The sequence below is a fragment of the Dendrobates tinctorius genome, unplaced genomic scaffold (genome assembly GCF_039654945.1).
Source record: "Dendrobates tinctorius isolate UK_male_01 unplaced genomic scaffold, ASM3965494v1 ptg000192l, whole genome shotgun sequence".
Lineage (NCBI taxonomy): Eukaryota > Metazoa > Chordata > Amphibia > Anura > Dendrobatidae > Dendrobates > Dendrobates tinctorius.
This window is the reverse complement of record NW_027361859.1, coordinates 14,709,237-14,725,438: the sequence shown is the minus strand read 5'-3', so window position 1 is coordinate 14,725,438 and position 16,202 is coordinate 14,709,237. Positions and strand designations below refer to the sequence as shown.

General features: G+C 48.2%; 2 protein-coding genes across 2 annotated transcripts in view; one reads left to right on the top strand and one right to left on the bottom strand.

Annotated features, from left to right (window-relative positions):
• Positions 1 to 16,202, bottom strand: part of LOC141055913 (uncharacterized) — a 430,701-nt gene that overhangs the window by 70,080 nt on the left and 344,419 nt on the right. The window lies entirely within an intron of this gene.
• The window catches only part of LOC141055915 (uncharacterized), a 218,453-nt gene continuing 207,461 nt past the window's right edge, over positions 5,211 to 16,202 (top strand). The window contains exon 1 of the mRNA XM_073552628.1: positions 5,211 to 5,339. Coding sequence (XP_073408729.1) covers positions 5,247 to 5,339 — 93 coding nt within the window. The 5' untranslated portion in view covers positions 5,211 to 5,246. The remainder of the gene's footprint in view (positions 5,340 to 16,202) is intronic.

Here is a 16,202-nt window from a genome sequence, read left to right as displayed (position 1 = left end):
AGATACACGGCTCAGCAGTCAGTATCACACAGCATAGGATTAGATACACGGCTCAGCAGTCAGTATCACACAGCATAGGATTAGATACACAGCTCAGCAGTCAGTATCACACAGGATAGGATTAGATACACAGCTCAGCAGTCAGTATCACACAGGATAGGATTAAATACATGGCTCAGCACACAGTATCACACAGAATAGTATTAGATACACGGCTCAGCAGTCAGTATCACACAGCATAGGATTAGATACACGGCTCAGCAGTCAGTATCACACAGGATAGGATTAGATATACGGCTCAGCACACAGTATCACACAGAATAGTATTAGATACACGGCTCAGCAGGCAGTATCACACAGGATAGGATTAGATACACAGCTCAGCAGTCAGTATCACACAGGATGGGATTAGATACACGGCTCAGCAGTCAGTATCACACAGGATAGGATTAGATACGTAGCTCAGCACGCAGTATCACACAGGATAGGATTAGATACACGGCTCAGCAGACAGTATCACACAGAATAGGATTAGATACACAGCTCAGCAGGCAGTATCACACAGGATAGGATTAGATACACAGCTCAGCAGTCAGTATCACACAGGATAGGATTAGAAACACAGCTCAGCAGACAGTATCACACAGGATAGGATTAGATACACGGCTCAGCATACAATATCACACAGAATAGTATTAGATACATGGCTCAGCAGTAAGTATCACACAGGATAGGAATAGATACACGGCTCAGCAGTCAGTATCACACAGGATAGGATTAGATACACGGCTCAGCACACAGTATCACACAGAATAGTATTAGATGCACGGCTCAGCAGGCATTATCACACAGGAAAGGATTAGATACACAGCTCAGCAGTCAGTATCACACAGGATAGGATTAGAAACACAGCTCAGCAGTCAGTATCACACAGGATAGGATTAGATACACGGCTCAGCAGACAGTATCACACAGGATAGGATTAGATACGCAGCTCAGCAGACAGTATCACACAGGATAGGATTAGATACACAGCTCAGCAGGCAGTATCACACAGGATAGGATTAGATACACAGCTCAGCAGTCAGTATCACACAGGATAGGATTAGATACACGGCTCAGCATACAATATCACACAGAATAGTATTAGATACACGGCTCAGCAGTCAGTATCACACAGGATAGGAATAGATACACGGCTCAACAGTCAGTATCACACAGGATAGGATTAGATACACGGTTCAGCAGACAGTATCACACAGGAGAGGATTAGATACATGGCTCAGCAGGCAGTATCACACAGGATAGGATTAGATACACAGCTCAGCAGACAGTATCACACAGGATAGGATTAGATACACAGCTCAGCAGACAGTATCACACAGGATAGGATTAGAAACACAGCTCAGCAGACAGAATCACACAGAATAGGATTAGATACACGGCTCAGCACACAGTATCACACAGGATAGGATTAGATACACAGCTCAGCAGTCAGTATCACACAGGAAAGGATTATATACACGGCTCAGCAGTATCACACAGGAGAGGATTAGATACAGGGCTCAGCAGACAGTATCACACAGGATAGGATTAGATGCACGGCTCCAGCAGTCAGTATCACACAGGATAGGATTAGATACACGGCTCAGCACACAGTATCACACAGGATAGGATTAGATACACAGCTCAGCAGTCAGTATCACACAGGAAAGGATTATATACACGGCTCAGCAGTATCACACAGGAGAGGATTAGATACAGGGCTCAGCAGACAGTATCACACAGGATAGGATTAGATGCACGGCTCCAGCAGTCAGTATCACACAGGATAGGATTAGATACACGGCTCAGCAGTCAGTATCACACAGAATAGGATTAGATACACGGCTCAGCACACAGTATCACACAGGATAGGATTAGATGCACGGCTCCAGCAGTCAGTATCACACAGAATAGGATTAGATACACGGCTCCAGCAGTCAGTATCACACAGGATAGGATTAGATACACGGCTCAGCACACAGTATCACACAGGATAGGATTAGATACACAGCTCAGCAGTCAGTATCACACAGGAAAGGATTATATACACGGCTCAGCAGTCAGTATCACACAGGAGAGGATTAGATACAGGGCTCAGCAGACAGTATCACACAGGATAGGATTAGATGCACGGCTCCAGCAGTCAGTATCACACAGAATAGGATTAGATACACGGCTCCAGCAGTCAGTATCACACAGGATAGGATTAGATACACGGCTCAGCACACAGTATCACACAGGATAGGATTAGATACACAGCTCAGCAGTCAGTATCACACAGGAAAGGATTATATACACGGCTCAGCAGTCAGTATCACACAGGAGAGGATTAGATACAGGGCTCAGCAGACAGTATCACACAGGATAGGATTAGATGCACGGTTTTTATGTGCAATATAATCATTATAATTTGTTATAACTAACCACAGTTGGTTACTATGCGCAGGCAACGCCGGGCTCTTCAGCTAGTTCTTTAATATAATTAATGTATGTAATTGTGTTTTGTTTTTTCATGAACCATAATTTATCTTTGTTTGATGGACTTTCTCATTAACTTTGACATGTTGCGCTTTGTTGTGTTTTCAAAAACACTGCATATAAAATGCTCCAAGCTTGACATGTTTATCCATAATCAGGTTTTGTCCTGAGGAAGAGGTCCTGCGTGACTTTGACATGCGTTGACTTTGAAAACCTATTCAAATAAACGTTTTTAAGGAAAATCTCCATATCCGATAGTCTTCTTCAGCAGCGCAGGTACAGACACATTATACCTGGATCATCTATTCTGCTTGGCCTGGACCCGTGTCCTGCAGCAGCTGATTGGTGCGTTGAACATGTTGCAAATGTGCCACTCCATCAGGTGATCACAATTTTCATTATATCTTGTTATCGGTTAAGACCCTATTTTGCGCTTGTTTGCTCCCCAGTATCTCGACTAAAAGAAATCTCTGTAACACTTTCAGGTCACTCGGTTAGAACCAATCAAGGACTGCTTGGACCTTAACGGGGTCCATCTGAAACCCCCAATGCAGAACCCAAATGTCCTGAGAACTGGACCTGCTGTACCACAAATTGACATTTCTCCAGGTCAGCAAATAAATGTCACGTAGAACCTGGAGAACCTGTCTGACATGCTCACAATGCTCCTCCAGGGTATGTGAGTAACTCAATATATCAGCCAGGAAAATTACCACAAATCCAACAACCAGTGAGCAAAAAATATAATTAATGAAGTTTTCAAAGACTGCCGGAGCATTGGTTACCCTGAATGGCATCACCAAATTTTCCATATGACCCTCAGGTGTATTGAATGCGGTCTTCCATTCGTCACCCTTGGGTATGTTCATAAGATTATATGCCCATCTCACGTTGAGTTTGTAAAATCATTTATCTCCAGATAATTAGTTAAACAGGTCAGATATAAGGGGTTAGAGTTCTATCTAAAGTCCAAGCACGGACGCAGCCCTCCATCCTTTTAACAAAAACCCCCCACAGTGACTGGAGAGGTGGATGGCCATATATGAGCCTCAGCCGGACTCTGGAAGGGATTAAGCAAAAGGTATTTTGGCATTTTATCTCCTGGTATGGAGTTGATAGCACAATCATATGCCGCCATATAGCAGCCGTCCGGTAACTGGTGATAATTCCCTCATGTGTGGGGTCTATTTGCCTCCAGAGAAATCACACGTTACATTCCACACATAACACTGTGCAGAAAAGGCGACGCGGGGTAATTGTGCCAGTAGTGAGGGGGAATAATGGCGGGAATGTCACTGACTGAGGAGAAGTCTCCATGTAGCGTCTGCACTCCGGAGATCATGTGACCCCTGACTCCTCCCCTCCTGTGACCTCATCACAGGTCCTGTGCGCACAGAGCAGCCATATATGTGGAGTGCGGCTCTGCGGGTGGAGGTAGGTACTGGAGATTCCCCATTACTGGGCGCACTGAGACTCTTTTGGGGTCTTTGTTGCCACTTTATAAGAATCGTAACGTTTCTGTTCTGTTTCCTGTAATAGATACATACGACCCAACTATGGGAGACAGGAAGGGAGGAAACGGATTGTTCTCATATTACAGGGCACCTTTCTTGGCCCCCCACAGTGTAATGCCCCCATTATGACCCTTTAAGCAGGGTTCTGCCGCCACAACCAGCTGCCTCGGGCACTTCACCATGTCCTGGTACCTCAGATTCTTCCCCGACCCCCCGTTCTTTTACTTGGCTCCAACTCTGTTCTGCCTTTGGGGCTATGTCCTTTATAATATCAGGAATCAGAGTCATCAAGGTCACCTGACCTGTGTACCATCTAGACTCTTCCTTCCTGAAACTCTCCCTCTTCCCATTGATTCCGTATGGTCTCATCTGGACAGTAGAACGAAGCCCTGTGGACACACCATTTTACACCCCTTATGCAGTATATATGATGCTCCTCACACAGTGTAATGTTTCCACAGTACTGGCATCTCTCACACAAAAGATATTTCCACAGTATCGCCATCCCACCACACATAGTATAATCATCTCACAGGATCACCATCTCACCACACAAAGTATAATGTTCCCACAGTACCACCATCTCACCACACACAGTATTTTGCTTCCAGTGGTTGCCCACACACAGGATAATATTTCCACAGGACTGGCATCCCCCTCACCAACAGTATAATGTTCCCATAGTACTGCCCCCTGCATGCACAACATGGTACCATCCACCTCACCGACTACCTCCAAACATCAACAGCTAATTAAGAAATACTCACTTTGCCCCATTCTTGGTGCAGATACTAATGAACCCAGGATCTATGAGATATTTACCATACGAAAGTTGGATAGGTAGGACTGTATCATCCACCATTCAGCCTTCCCTGTGAGTCTGAGACTCCGAGCACTGCAGGCACAATGACGGCACTACATCACACCTGTAGTATGGAGCCTCAGTACTCACACGGCACACACCGGAGCAGCGCACCTCGGGAACAGGGTTGGGTGAGTAGTTTGTGTTGTGAGATAGCGCTCCCTGAGTGTGTTGGGGGACACTCGCTTGGCAACAAGATTAATGCACACAGGAATGGTCTCTCACAAAAAAGTCTATTTGGTTTATTAACTCCGCGTAAACTGCATAATGTAAAGTCCATTTCATTACATCCACGAACATATCATGACCACCAATCTGTTCATGTTGCAGATAAACTTCTCTGCCGTATGTTACAACCCCCTTGTACAGGTACACGGTATCACGACATGCTATTCAGGAAGTCTGTTCATTATCAGGACCTTCCAACACAGATCATGCAGGTACGCAGCCTCTCCATGTGCTATTCGGCAGGGCTGTGGAGTCGGTAAGCTAAACCTGAGACTCCGACTCCTCAATTTCCCTTACACCGACTCCACGACTCCGACTCCCACATATATTGCTTATATTTAAGTGAAAAATTTATTGTAGTGCAATGTAAACATCAGACATTTAATCATTTTTATGATACAATAATCAAGACATTTAGATAGAACATAATATATATTTATTGGAATACAACTTTACAACACAAAAAACTGTAATAAATTGTAAATATGTAATACACTATGTAATATAGATTACATATACTATGTGTATATATATATATATGGTGTGTGTGATAGTGATATATATATATATATATATATATATAACACTATGTAATAAACTATGTAAGTGGCAAAAAACTGTTTTCAACAGAAAACATACTAAATAACATTTGTGCAGTCTATGAATTTGTTCTAATAAATAGAATTGCCTCCATCAGATCCTCCTTCATAGATGACCTCACATCTGACCTAATAATTTTAAGGCTAGAGAACAACCTCTCTACACTAACTTGGGTTGGAGGCAAAGCCGTATCCACATGGGCAAAATCTTTAACAATTTCTCTAGTCACCTTCCACGACAGCCACCTTGGAGGTTGTCTCCCCGCCCTAATGGGGGACAGGAAACACAAAGAGGTTAAATAACCCTCCCCTTCCTGTTACCTCCAGTGTTTTTTCTGTCCCCTATCGGGGCATGAAGAGGTTACAAGGGGCTGCCGTGGCCAGCAAGCGGAGCCTCTATATACTTACAGCTGGGCAGCCGAGGTCAGGGGGTTCACCTCTTCTCAGGGCGCTGCTCCCGTCTCCACCGCTGGTGTGACTCGGGACTTCCTCCGCCCCTCCCGCGCCCTCCGGGGTAAAGTGGGGTGGTATGGTGCCTACTGGGGTCCTCCAGCAGCTCCCCGGCTTCCTCCCACGCTGCGGTTCGGAGGCCGCGCGCGCGCGTCGGGGGGGCGGTTTCTCGACCGGAAGTGACGGCGGCGCACACTTCTGGTTTGTGTCCCCCAGCGTTCCTGTGATGGGAAACGCGCGCCGGCACCCGGGGACCCGGGGGAAACCCTCACAAATGATCCTATGGCGGCAGGGGTCGAACGATAGTTCCTCCCCAGGGACAGGAGGAAGGAGGAGCACCAAACAACCAGACGCTGCAACACCCACATAAGGGTGCCACTGCTCCAGGTAAGCGCAGTGTGTCTGTGGTGTGAATGCAGACATGGATGGTGAAAAGCCCTCAACTGCTGCATCTGCGGAGCCCAGCCTTCCCCCTCCTACAGTGAGTAGTAGGGCTGGTCCCTTATCTGTCAAAATTGGTGGCACGGGTCTGAGAAGCCTTCTCTCTCTTCTTGCAGGAGGACAAGGCCTCTGCCCCCAAAAAACCCCTCAAGTGTGGTATATGTGGTGCCAGGCTTCCTTCTGATTATAAAAAGAAGTTATGCCAACCCTGTACGCAGAATATCCTGCGCACCGAGCAACCCTCCCTGTTTGACAGCATATAAAGACTCTCATTAGGCAGGAGGTTCAGACCTCCATGGCAGCCCAGACCCCGGTGACCCAGGGTCCTCCTCCAAGAAAGAGGAAAAGGGTGCCTACGGAAGCCGACTCAGATTCGGGGAAAGTCCGTTCCTAAGGGTCGGATCATATTTGGGAGAATGAGGGCTCCACATCCACCTCCAAACATGATGCAAAAAAATACTATTTCTCCTCTGAAGATATGGAGGAGTTAGTCTCCATGGTGAGAAATACCATGGGAGTGGAGGAGGAGGAGGTCAAGCTCTAAGTCCAAGATGAGATGTTTGGGGGGTTGAAACCCAGAGGTAGGAAGGGTTTCCCGGTTCATGAAGTTATACAGGATCTGATAGCTCAGGAGTGGTGCTACCCTGAGAAGGCACTCAGTGTGCCCTCTGAACTAAAAAAATTGCTTTCCCCTCGAAGGTGACAACTCTATGTGGGAGATCCCTAAAATAGATGTTCAAGTCTCTAAAGTTGCTAGGAAGACGTCCCTTCCCTTTGAGGATGCTTCCCAGTTGAAGGATCCTATGGATCGCAAGATAGAAAGTCATCTTAAAAAATCCTGGGAAGCTTCTACGAACCTGCTCAAAGCAAATATTGCGTCCACTTGCGTAGCCAGATCTCTGTTCTTCTGGCTGCGTATGTTGGAGGACCACCTCTCAGGGGGTACCCCCAGAGAGGAAATCTTAGATTCCCTTTAAATCCTCCAGAAAGCAACAGGTTATTTAGCCGATGCTTCAGGAGAAACAGTGCGGGTAGCAGCAAGGTCCCTAGTCCTTTCAAATTCGGCCAGAAGAGCCTTGTGGCTGAAGTCATGGGGAGGCGACATCACCTCTAAGACAAAACTCTGTGCCATCCCCTTCCAGCGGCGCCACGTGTTTGGGCCAGTCTTGGATGACATTCTTGAAAAGGCTTCCGACAAAAACAATTCACTGCCGGAGCAGAGAGCCACCAACAGACGATTTTTTTCATCCCTCAAGAGAGCAGACCTCTCAGAAGGTATTCAGAGGGAAAGACAAAACAGGATGATGGAGCTACTCGAAAGGGGGTAAAGGGAGAAACATCCTTGTGCCCCAGCAGCAACAGCCCCCGGATAAACAGTGACTCCCAGGTCGGAGGTTGTCTCACTCAGTTTCTCGCCCAATGGCAGGCCACGACCTCGAACCAGTGGATCCTGCATACTATATAATTTGGGCTGAAACTGGAGTTCGAGCACCCCCCCCCCCACATGCTCTAAGAATCACCCCTGCACATTCCCCAAGTCTCCAAAGGGTCCTACTTCTTCAAATAGAAGATTTATTACAGAAAAGAGTGATCTCGTATGTACCTCCACAAGAGGTTGGAAGAGAACATTACTCCTGCCTGTTCCTGATGAAAAAGCCCTCAGGAAACCACATGCTTATCATAAATCTGAAACCCTTGAATCGCTTCATCAAACACCGAAGATTCAAGATGTAGTCAGTGAAATCGGCAATTCTTCTTATTGGACGGGGCTGGCAGATGGCTACAATAGACCTAAGGGACGCTTATTACCACGTCCCAATTCATCCGGATCACCGGAAGTTCCTGAGGTTCGCGGTCTCCCACGACCAGGGAATCAGTCATCTCCAGTTCAACGCCCTGCCATTTGGCGTATCCCCGGCACCAAGGATATTTACGAAAATCATGAGGGAAGCAGTCATTTCTATTCGTCTTCAGAGGATATGCATTGTGCCATATATAGACGATCTGCTGATCGTCGGTATCCAGGCTGAACCAGGACGTATCGAAGGCCCTGCAGATGCTCGAATTCCTAGGGTGGATACCGAATCTCCAGAAGTCGGCCCTCTATCCCTCCCCAAGGAAAAAATTCCTGGGGATCCTCTTGGATTCAGAAAAGAGGTTGTCCTTTCTCCCCGAGGATCGTCAAGCAGACCTTCGTCAGAGAATAGCCCGGTTCAGAGAGCAAAGGGCACCAACGCTGAGGGACACCATGTCTATCCTGGGTTCCCAGGCGGTATCCTGGGCACAAGCACACACGCGAGTCCTCCAGTCATACGTCCTGGTAAACGCAAGGAAGTGTTACGGCGGCGGAACACGCTTAAAAAAATATAAATAAACGTGTTCGCCGCCCGGGGTCCACCGTGCGGCAGGTGATATAACCGCTGCTAGAGAGGCAGAGCACTATGGCGGTAATGTGCACGGGGATAAATGCACCCTAAGTGCACAGAAGCGAGCTCTGTTATGCTCACAGAGCTGCAGACAAAAGAATAAAGTGATACGCTAAGTCTGTTCGGGGACACAGACTAACAGCGAAACTGTCACGGTATAAATAGTCACAGAAGTAGCCTTAAGCAGCAGGACTACTCCCTCTAGACCTACCGTGAAATCTCACAGGAGGCGTCGCAACTGCAGACGCGGAAAAACTGCAACCGCAGCGCGGTGTGAACGGAGCCACAGAGAAGGCACCGCAATCTCGCTGGCGCGATGCAGGACGCTAGCTGCTGAGAACGTATAGCTGGAGCGCGCTGACGCTAGCGCTGCTACTGGCGGCTGCCCAATCACTCACACAGTCGTAATATCAGAGGGAAGGGGTTTCATAATAAGTCAGCCACCAGTCCAAGCATCCATCACCATACATACAGCAGCAGTATGAAAATACTAGCGCATGGCATAGCGGCCATGCGCACTTTCTATAGCGTACGGGACCTGCCAGAAATCTCCAGAGCCCTGAGCTAAGCCAATGGAATCAGGAGCAGGACCTGTGCACCTGACTCCTGAACTCCAATGGGAGCTCATTCCAGGAGCATGCTCAGAAGCTGGCTGAAAGGACTTAGCCTCTGGAGACAAATGTCAGGATCTGGTTCTCTGCATAAGTATGGCAGGACACAGATTCCTAACATTACCCCCCCTCCTAAGGTCCCCTCCTCCCTGAGCCTTCCGGGCGACTGACCCGTGCCCTCACAGTGGCACAGGGCTCAAACTCGTCCGAGGGCGAGCTTGGTGTCCAGGTAGGTGTTACAGTAACCCGCGACACCTGGAAGGCATCAGTGGAATCGAGGTCACCAGGTTTCAAGAGGGACACCTGGGAGATGGCAGGAGCGGGAATGACCGAGGCACGCCGCCGCGTGTCGGCAGATGTCGCCACAGTCTGCCTGGGACGGTTAGGCTGAGCACAAAAGGTGCAAGCCTGAATAAATTTTTTTTATGTCCCGAGCTCTATGGGGCCAAAAATACGCACCAGCCAACAGTTTTGAGACCTGCATATAGCCCCGATGGTGGTGTGTATTAGGCGCATGTGCCCAGGTGAGCACATGAGCCCTGAGATGAGGAGGGACAAAGGTCTCAATAGCCGGTTCAGACTCCAACCTTTGCGGGGAGCTGGCTTCCGGAGAAACCGCACAGACATGGTGACAACCGCAGATGGATTCCTGGTCAGAGTCTGTATTAACGTTAGTGCGAGACACCTCCATGGGCTCAGGAGGTAAAACCTCCGGCTCGTCTAGCTCAAGGGGTACAAAAAATTTGGGAGCAGAAACAGATTTGCGCTTGGAGTGAGCTCGCTCCATACCGCGCTCCGAAAAGCGGAGATCGATGCGTGAGGAGACTGAGATTAGCTCTTCCAAGCTAGTGGGAATCTCTCTAGTAGAGAGAGCATCCTTCACATGCTCCGCTAGACCTCGCCAAAAAACTGGGATTAGGGCCTTGTCGGACCATTCCAACTCGGACGCCAGTGTCCGAAAACGGACGGCATACTGGCTAACCGAGAGTGACCCCTGAGTAAGGGCGAGTAGCTGCAGGGACGTGTCATGCGTGACCCGAGGACCGAGAAAAACTTGCCTGATAGCAGTTAGCAAGTTAGCCGTGGACCGAATCTCAGGGTCACCACGCTCCCACAGAGGCGTAGCCCATTCCAGCGCCTTGCCCAAAAGTAGGGAGATAACAAAAGCCACCTTAGCCCGCTCCGTAGGGAATTGCGCAGCCAGGAGCTCCAGGTGTAACGAGCACTGGCTGATAAAACCCCTACAGGAGGCGCCATCCCCAGCATATTTATCGGGCAACGGGAGGCGGGTAACTGTCGGCGCAAGGGCGGACATGGACATACGCCCTACCGCGTCCGTAAGTGCCTGAACGGCAGCATCTGTAGCCTGCGCAGCTGCGAGAGACCTCTCAAGGGTAGCAAGACGAGCCTCGAGCTGACGCACAAGCTGTAACAGCTGCTGCTGATCTGCCATCTCTAGCCAGACCCTGGCGCTAGTATTATGTTACGGCGGCGGAACACGCTTAAAAAAACATAAATAAACGTGTTCGCCGCCCGGGGTCCACCGTGCGGCAGGTGATATAACCGCTGCTAGAGAGGCAGAGCACTATGGCGGTAATGTGCACGGGGATAACTGCACCCTAAAGTGCACAGAAGCGAGCTCTGTTATGCTCACAGAGCTGCAGACAAAAGAATAAAGTGATACGCTAAGGCTGTGTGCACACGCTGCGGAATCCGCTGCGGATTAATCCGCAGGGATTTTGCAAAAACCGCAAATAATCCGCAGGTCAAAAGACCTGCGGATTATCTGCGGTTTTGCCTGCGGTTTGGTCCTGCGGATTCACTATCTCCACAATGGTGGAGATAGGAACCCGCAGCGGTTTCCGCAGAAAGAATTGACATGCAATTCTTTCTGCGGATTCAAAACCGCAGCAAATCCGCGCGGTTTTTTCCGCAGCGTCGGCACAGCGTTTTTTTTTTTCCCATTCAAATGAATGGTACTGTACACCGCAGGTAAAACTGCTGCGTGTCCGCAGCGGCCAAAACCGCTGCGGAAACGCAGCGGAATCCGCAGCGTGTGCACACAGCCTAAGTCTGTTCGGGGACACAGACTAACAGCGAAACTGTCACGGTATAAATAGTCACAGAAGTAGCCTTAAGCAGCAGGACTACTCCCTCTAGACCTACCGTGAAATCAGACAGGAGGCGTCGCAACTGCAGACGCGGAAAAACTGCAACCGCAGCGCGGTGTGATCGGAGCCACAGAGAAGGCACCGCAATCTCGTTGGCGCGATGCAGGACGCTAGCTGCTGAGAACGTATAGCTGGAGCGCGCTGACGCTAGCGCTGCTTCTGGCGGCTGCCCAATCACTCACACAGTCGTAATATCAGAGGGAAGGGGTTTCATAATAAGTCAGCCACCAGTCCAAGCATCCATCACCATACATACAGCAGCAGTATGAAAATACTAGCGCATGGCATAGCGGCCATGCGCACTTTTTATAGCGTACGGGACATGCCAGAAATCTCCAGAGCCCTGAGCTAAGCCAATGGAATCAGGAGCAGGACCTGAGCACCTGACTCCTGAACTCCAATGGGAGCTCATTCCAGGAGCATGCTCAGAAGCTGGCTGAAAGGACTTAGCCTCTGGAGACAAATGTGAGGATCTGGATCTCTGCATACAGTTGTGGCCAAAAGTATTGACACCCCTGCAATTCTGTCAGAAAATACTCAGTTTCTTCCTGAAAATTATTGCAAACACAAATTCTTTGGTATTATTATCTTCATTTAATTTGTCTTAAATGAAAAAACACAAAAGAGAATGAAGCAAAAAGCAAAACATTGATCATTTCACACAAAACTCCAAAAATGGGCCAGACAAAAGTATTGGCACCCTCAGCCTAATACTTGGTTGCACAACCTTTAGCCAAAATAACTGCGACCAACTGCTTCCGGTAACCATCAATGAGTTTCTTACAATGCTCTGCTGGAATTTTAGACCATTCTTCTTTGGCAAACTGCTCCAGGTCCCTGATATTTGAAGGGTGCCTTTTTCAAACTGCCATTTTTAGATCTCTCCACAGGTGTTCTATGGGATTCAGGTCTGGACTCAATGCTTGCCACCTTAGAAGTCTCCAGTGCTTTCTCTCAAACCATTTTCTAGTGCTTTTTGAAGTGTGTTTTGGGTCATTGTACTGCTGGAAGAACCATGACCTCTGAGGGAGACCCAGCTTTCTCACACTGGGCCCTACATTATGCTGCAAAATTTGTTGGTAGTCTTCAGACTTCATAATGCCATGCACACGGTCAAGCAGTCCAGTGCCAGAGGCAGCAAAGCAACCCCAAAACATAAGGGAACCTCCGCCATGTTTGACTGTAGGGACCGTGTTCTTTTCTTTGAATGCCTCTTTTTTCTCCTGTGAACTCTATGTTGATGCCTTTGCCCAAAAAGCTCTACTTTTGTCTCATCTGACCAGAGAACATTCTTCCAAAATGTTTAAGGCTTTTTCAGGTAAGTTTTGGCAAACTCCAGCCTGACTTTTGTATGTCTCTGGGTAAGAAGTGGGGTCTTCCTGGGTCTCCTACCATACAGTCCCTTTCAATCAGACGCCGACGGATAGTACGGGTTGACACTGTTGTACCCTCGGACTGCAGGGCAGCTTGAACTTGTTTGGATGTTAGTCAAGGTTCTTTATCCAACATCCGCACAATCTTGCGTTGAAATCTCTTGTCAATTTTTCTTTTCCGTCCACATCTAGGGAGGTTAGCCACAGTGCCATGGGCTTTAAACTTCTTGATGACACTGCGCACGGTAGACACAGGAACATACAGGTCTTTGGAGATGGACTTGTAGCCTTGAGATTGCTCATGCTTCCTCACAATTTGGTTTCTCAAGTCCTCAGACAGTTCTTTGGTCTTATTTTCATTTCTCCATGCTCAATGTGGTACACACAAGGACACAGGACAGAGGTCGAGTCAACTTTAATCCATGTAAACTGGCTGCAAGTGTGATTTAGTTATTGCCAACACCTGTTAGGTGCCGCAGGTAAGTTACAGGTGCTGTTAGTTACACAAATTAGAGAAGCATCACATGATTTTTCGAACAGTGCCAATACTTTTGTCCACCCTCTTTTTTATGTTTGGTGTGGAATTATATCCAATTTGGCTTTAGGACAATTCTTTTTGTGCTTTTTCATTTAAGACAAATTAAATGAAGCTAATAATACCAAAGAATTTGTGTTTGCAATCATTTTCAGGAAGAAACTGAGTATTATCTGACATAATTGCAGGGGTGTCAATACTTTTGGCCACAACTGTAAGTATGGCAGGACACAGATTCCTAACAGGAAGTATCCAAACAACCTGTCAAAAAGGGTTCCACTTCCAGGACACGTAAAATCGGCCCTCTTGTGGTGGCTGAATTACCGAAACTTGAGACGAGGAATAAGCTGGGACCGACTTCCTCTAAAAATACTGTGCACCGATGCCAGTCCGAGAGGTTGGGGAGCCGTGGTGGAGGAGTCGTACTTCCAGGGACAGTGGCCCAGGACATAAGATCCAGATCCTCGAACCTAAGGGAATTGACGGCAGTGGAAGAATCACTGAAAGCCGCGTCTTCCCTTATCAAGAACCATCACGTTCGGATATACTCCGACATCGTAACCACGGTGGCATATCTCAAACACCAGGGGGCACGAAGTACGCCAGTCTAAAGAAGGTGGCAACAAGGATCTCCTTGGGCAGAGAAGCACCTGTTATCCATCATCGCGGTGCATCTGAAGGAGTCGGAAAACATCCAGGTGGACTTCCTAAGCAGGAAAAACGTCCATCCGGGAGAGTGGTGTCTGAACCAGGAGGTCTTCTAGGCTCTAGCCTCGAGATGGGGAGACCCAGAAGTCGACCTATTTGCAAGTGCGCAAAATGCTAAGACGACAACCTATTTCTCCCTCAGTCCCACGTACGGAGGCCGGGGGACGGATGCATTCGCTCATCCATGGGTCTTCAGACTGGCCTACGCCTTTCCCCCGATCCCTATGCTGGCAAGAACGTTACAGAAGATCAGAGCAGACAGGGTCACGACAATCCTGGTGGCTCCTATGTGGCCAGGACGAAGCTGGTACAGCGCCCTGTTGGACATGGCCCAGGAAGGTCCCTTGCTTCTACCCCAAAAGACTGACCTCCTTTTCCAGGGTCCCTGCACCCAAACCCCAGCAAGTTATGTCTAGCGGCTTGGTTATTGAGGCCAACATTCTAAAAGCCAAGGGGCTATTGGATGAAGTAATCCGAACCCTTCAAAAAAGTAGAAAGCCGGTAACCAACGCCATTTACGGCAAAATATGTAAAAAATTTTCTTCCTGGTGCTCACCAGGGGCCCCTGATCCTGCCCATCCCAATATTGCCCAGGTCCTAGATTTCCTACAAAAAGGGTTAGATCTAGGACTTACTCCAAGCACACTAAGAGTACAGGTATCTGCCCTTAGCTCCTTTTTTGACCAAGACCTAGCCAAACACCGCTGGGTCAAGCGATTCATGACCGCTGCAGGCAGAATTCTCCCTTCGCTCCCTAGTCGGATTCCCCCCTGGGATCTTAATATAGTGCTCAATAGCCTAACACAGGTCCCGTTTGAGCCCCTGTCAGAAATTCCATTAAGAATTCTCACACTCAAAACAGCCTTTCTTGTAGCAATCACCACGGCTAGACGGGTGGGGGAGCTACAGGCCCTATCGGTACAGGAACCATACCTCCTGCTCAATTCGGACAGTATAGTACTGTGCCTAGACCCCTTCTTTATGCCCAAAGTGGTGTCAGACTTCCATAGAGGTCAGGATATCGTGTTGCCCTCATTTTGCCCAAATCCTTCTAACTCGAAGCAAGAAAAATTTCATACCTTGGATGTCCGCAGCGTGGTTCTCCACTACCTCGAATCAACCAGGGACTGGAGAATCGATCAGAATCATCAGAATCTGTTCCTTCAATATTCAGGACGTAATAAAGGGAAGAAAGCGGCAAAAAACACGATAGCGGGTTGGATCAAACAGTCCATCTCCCTGGCATATTCTTCAAGAGATCTCTCTCCTCCTGAGTCGCTAAAAGCCCACTCTACTTGATTAGTCGCTACATCCTGGGCAGCAAGGGGGAACGCGTCTTCAGAGCAGATATGCAGAGCTGCTACCTGGTCCTCTGTACACACCTTTACCAGACACTATAGGTTAAATTTCAATAGGGATCTAACATTCGGCAGACGCGTCCTGCAGGCCGTAGTCCCTCCCTAAGAAATTTGCGTTGGTATAACTCCAAGGTGGCTGTCGTGGAAGGTGACTAGAGAAAATAGAATTAGACTTACCGGTAATTCGGTTTCTAGGAACCTTCCACAACGGCACTAATTTCCCTCCCTATATAATATGTTTACCGGATGATTCCTGCTCTACTGGCGGTAACTATTCATGCTAGTATGTCCAGAAAAAACACTGGAGGTAGCAGGAAGGGGAGGGTTATTTAACCTCTTTGTGTTTCCTGTCCCCCATTAGGGCGGTGAGACAACCTCCAAGGTGGCTGTCGTGGAAGGTTCC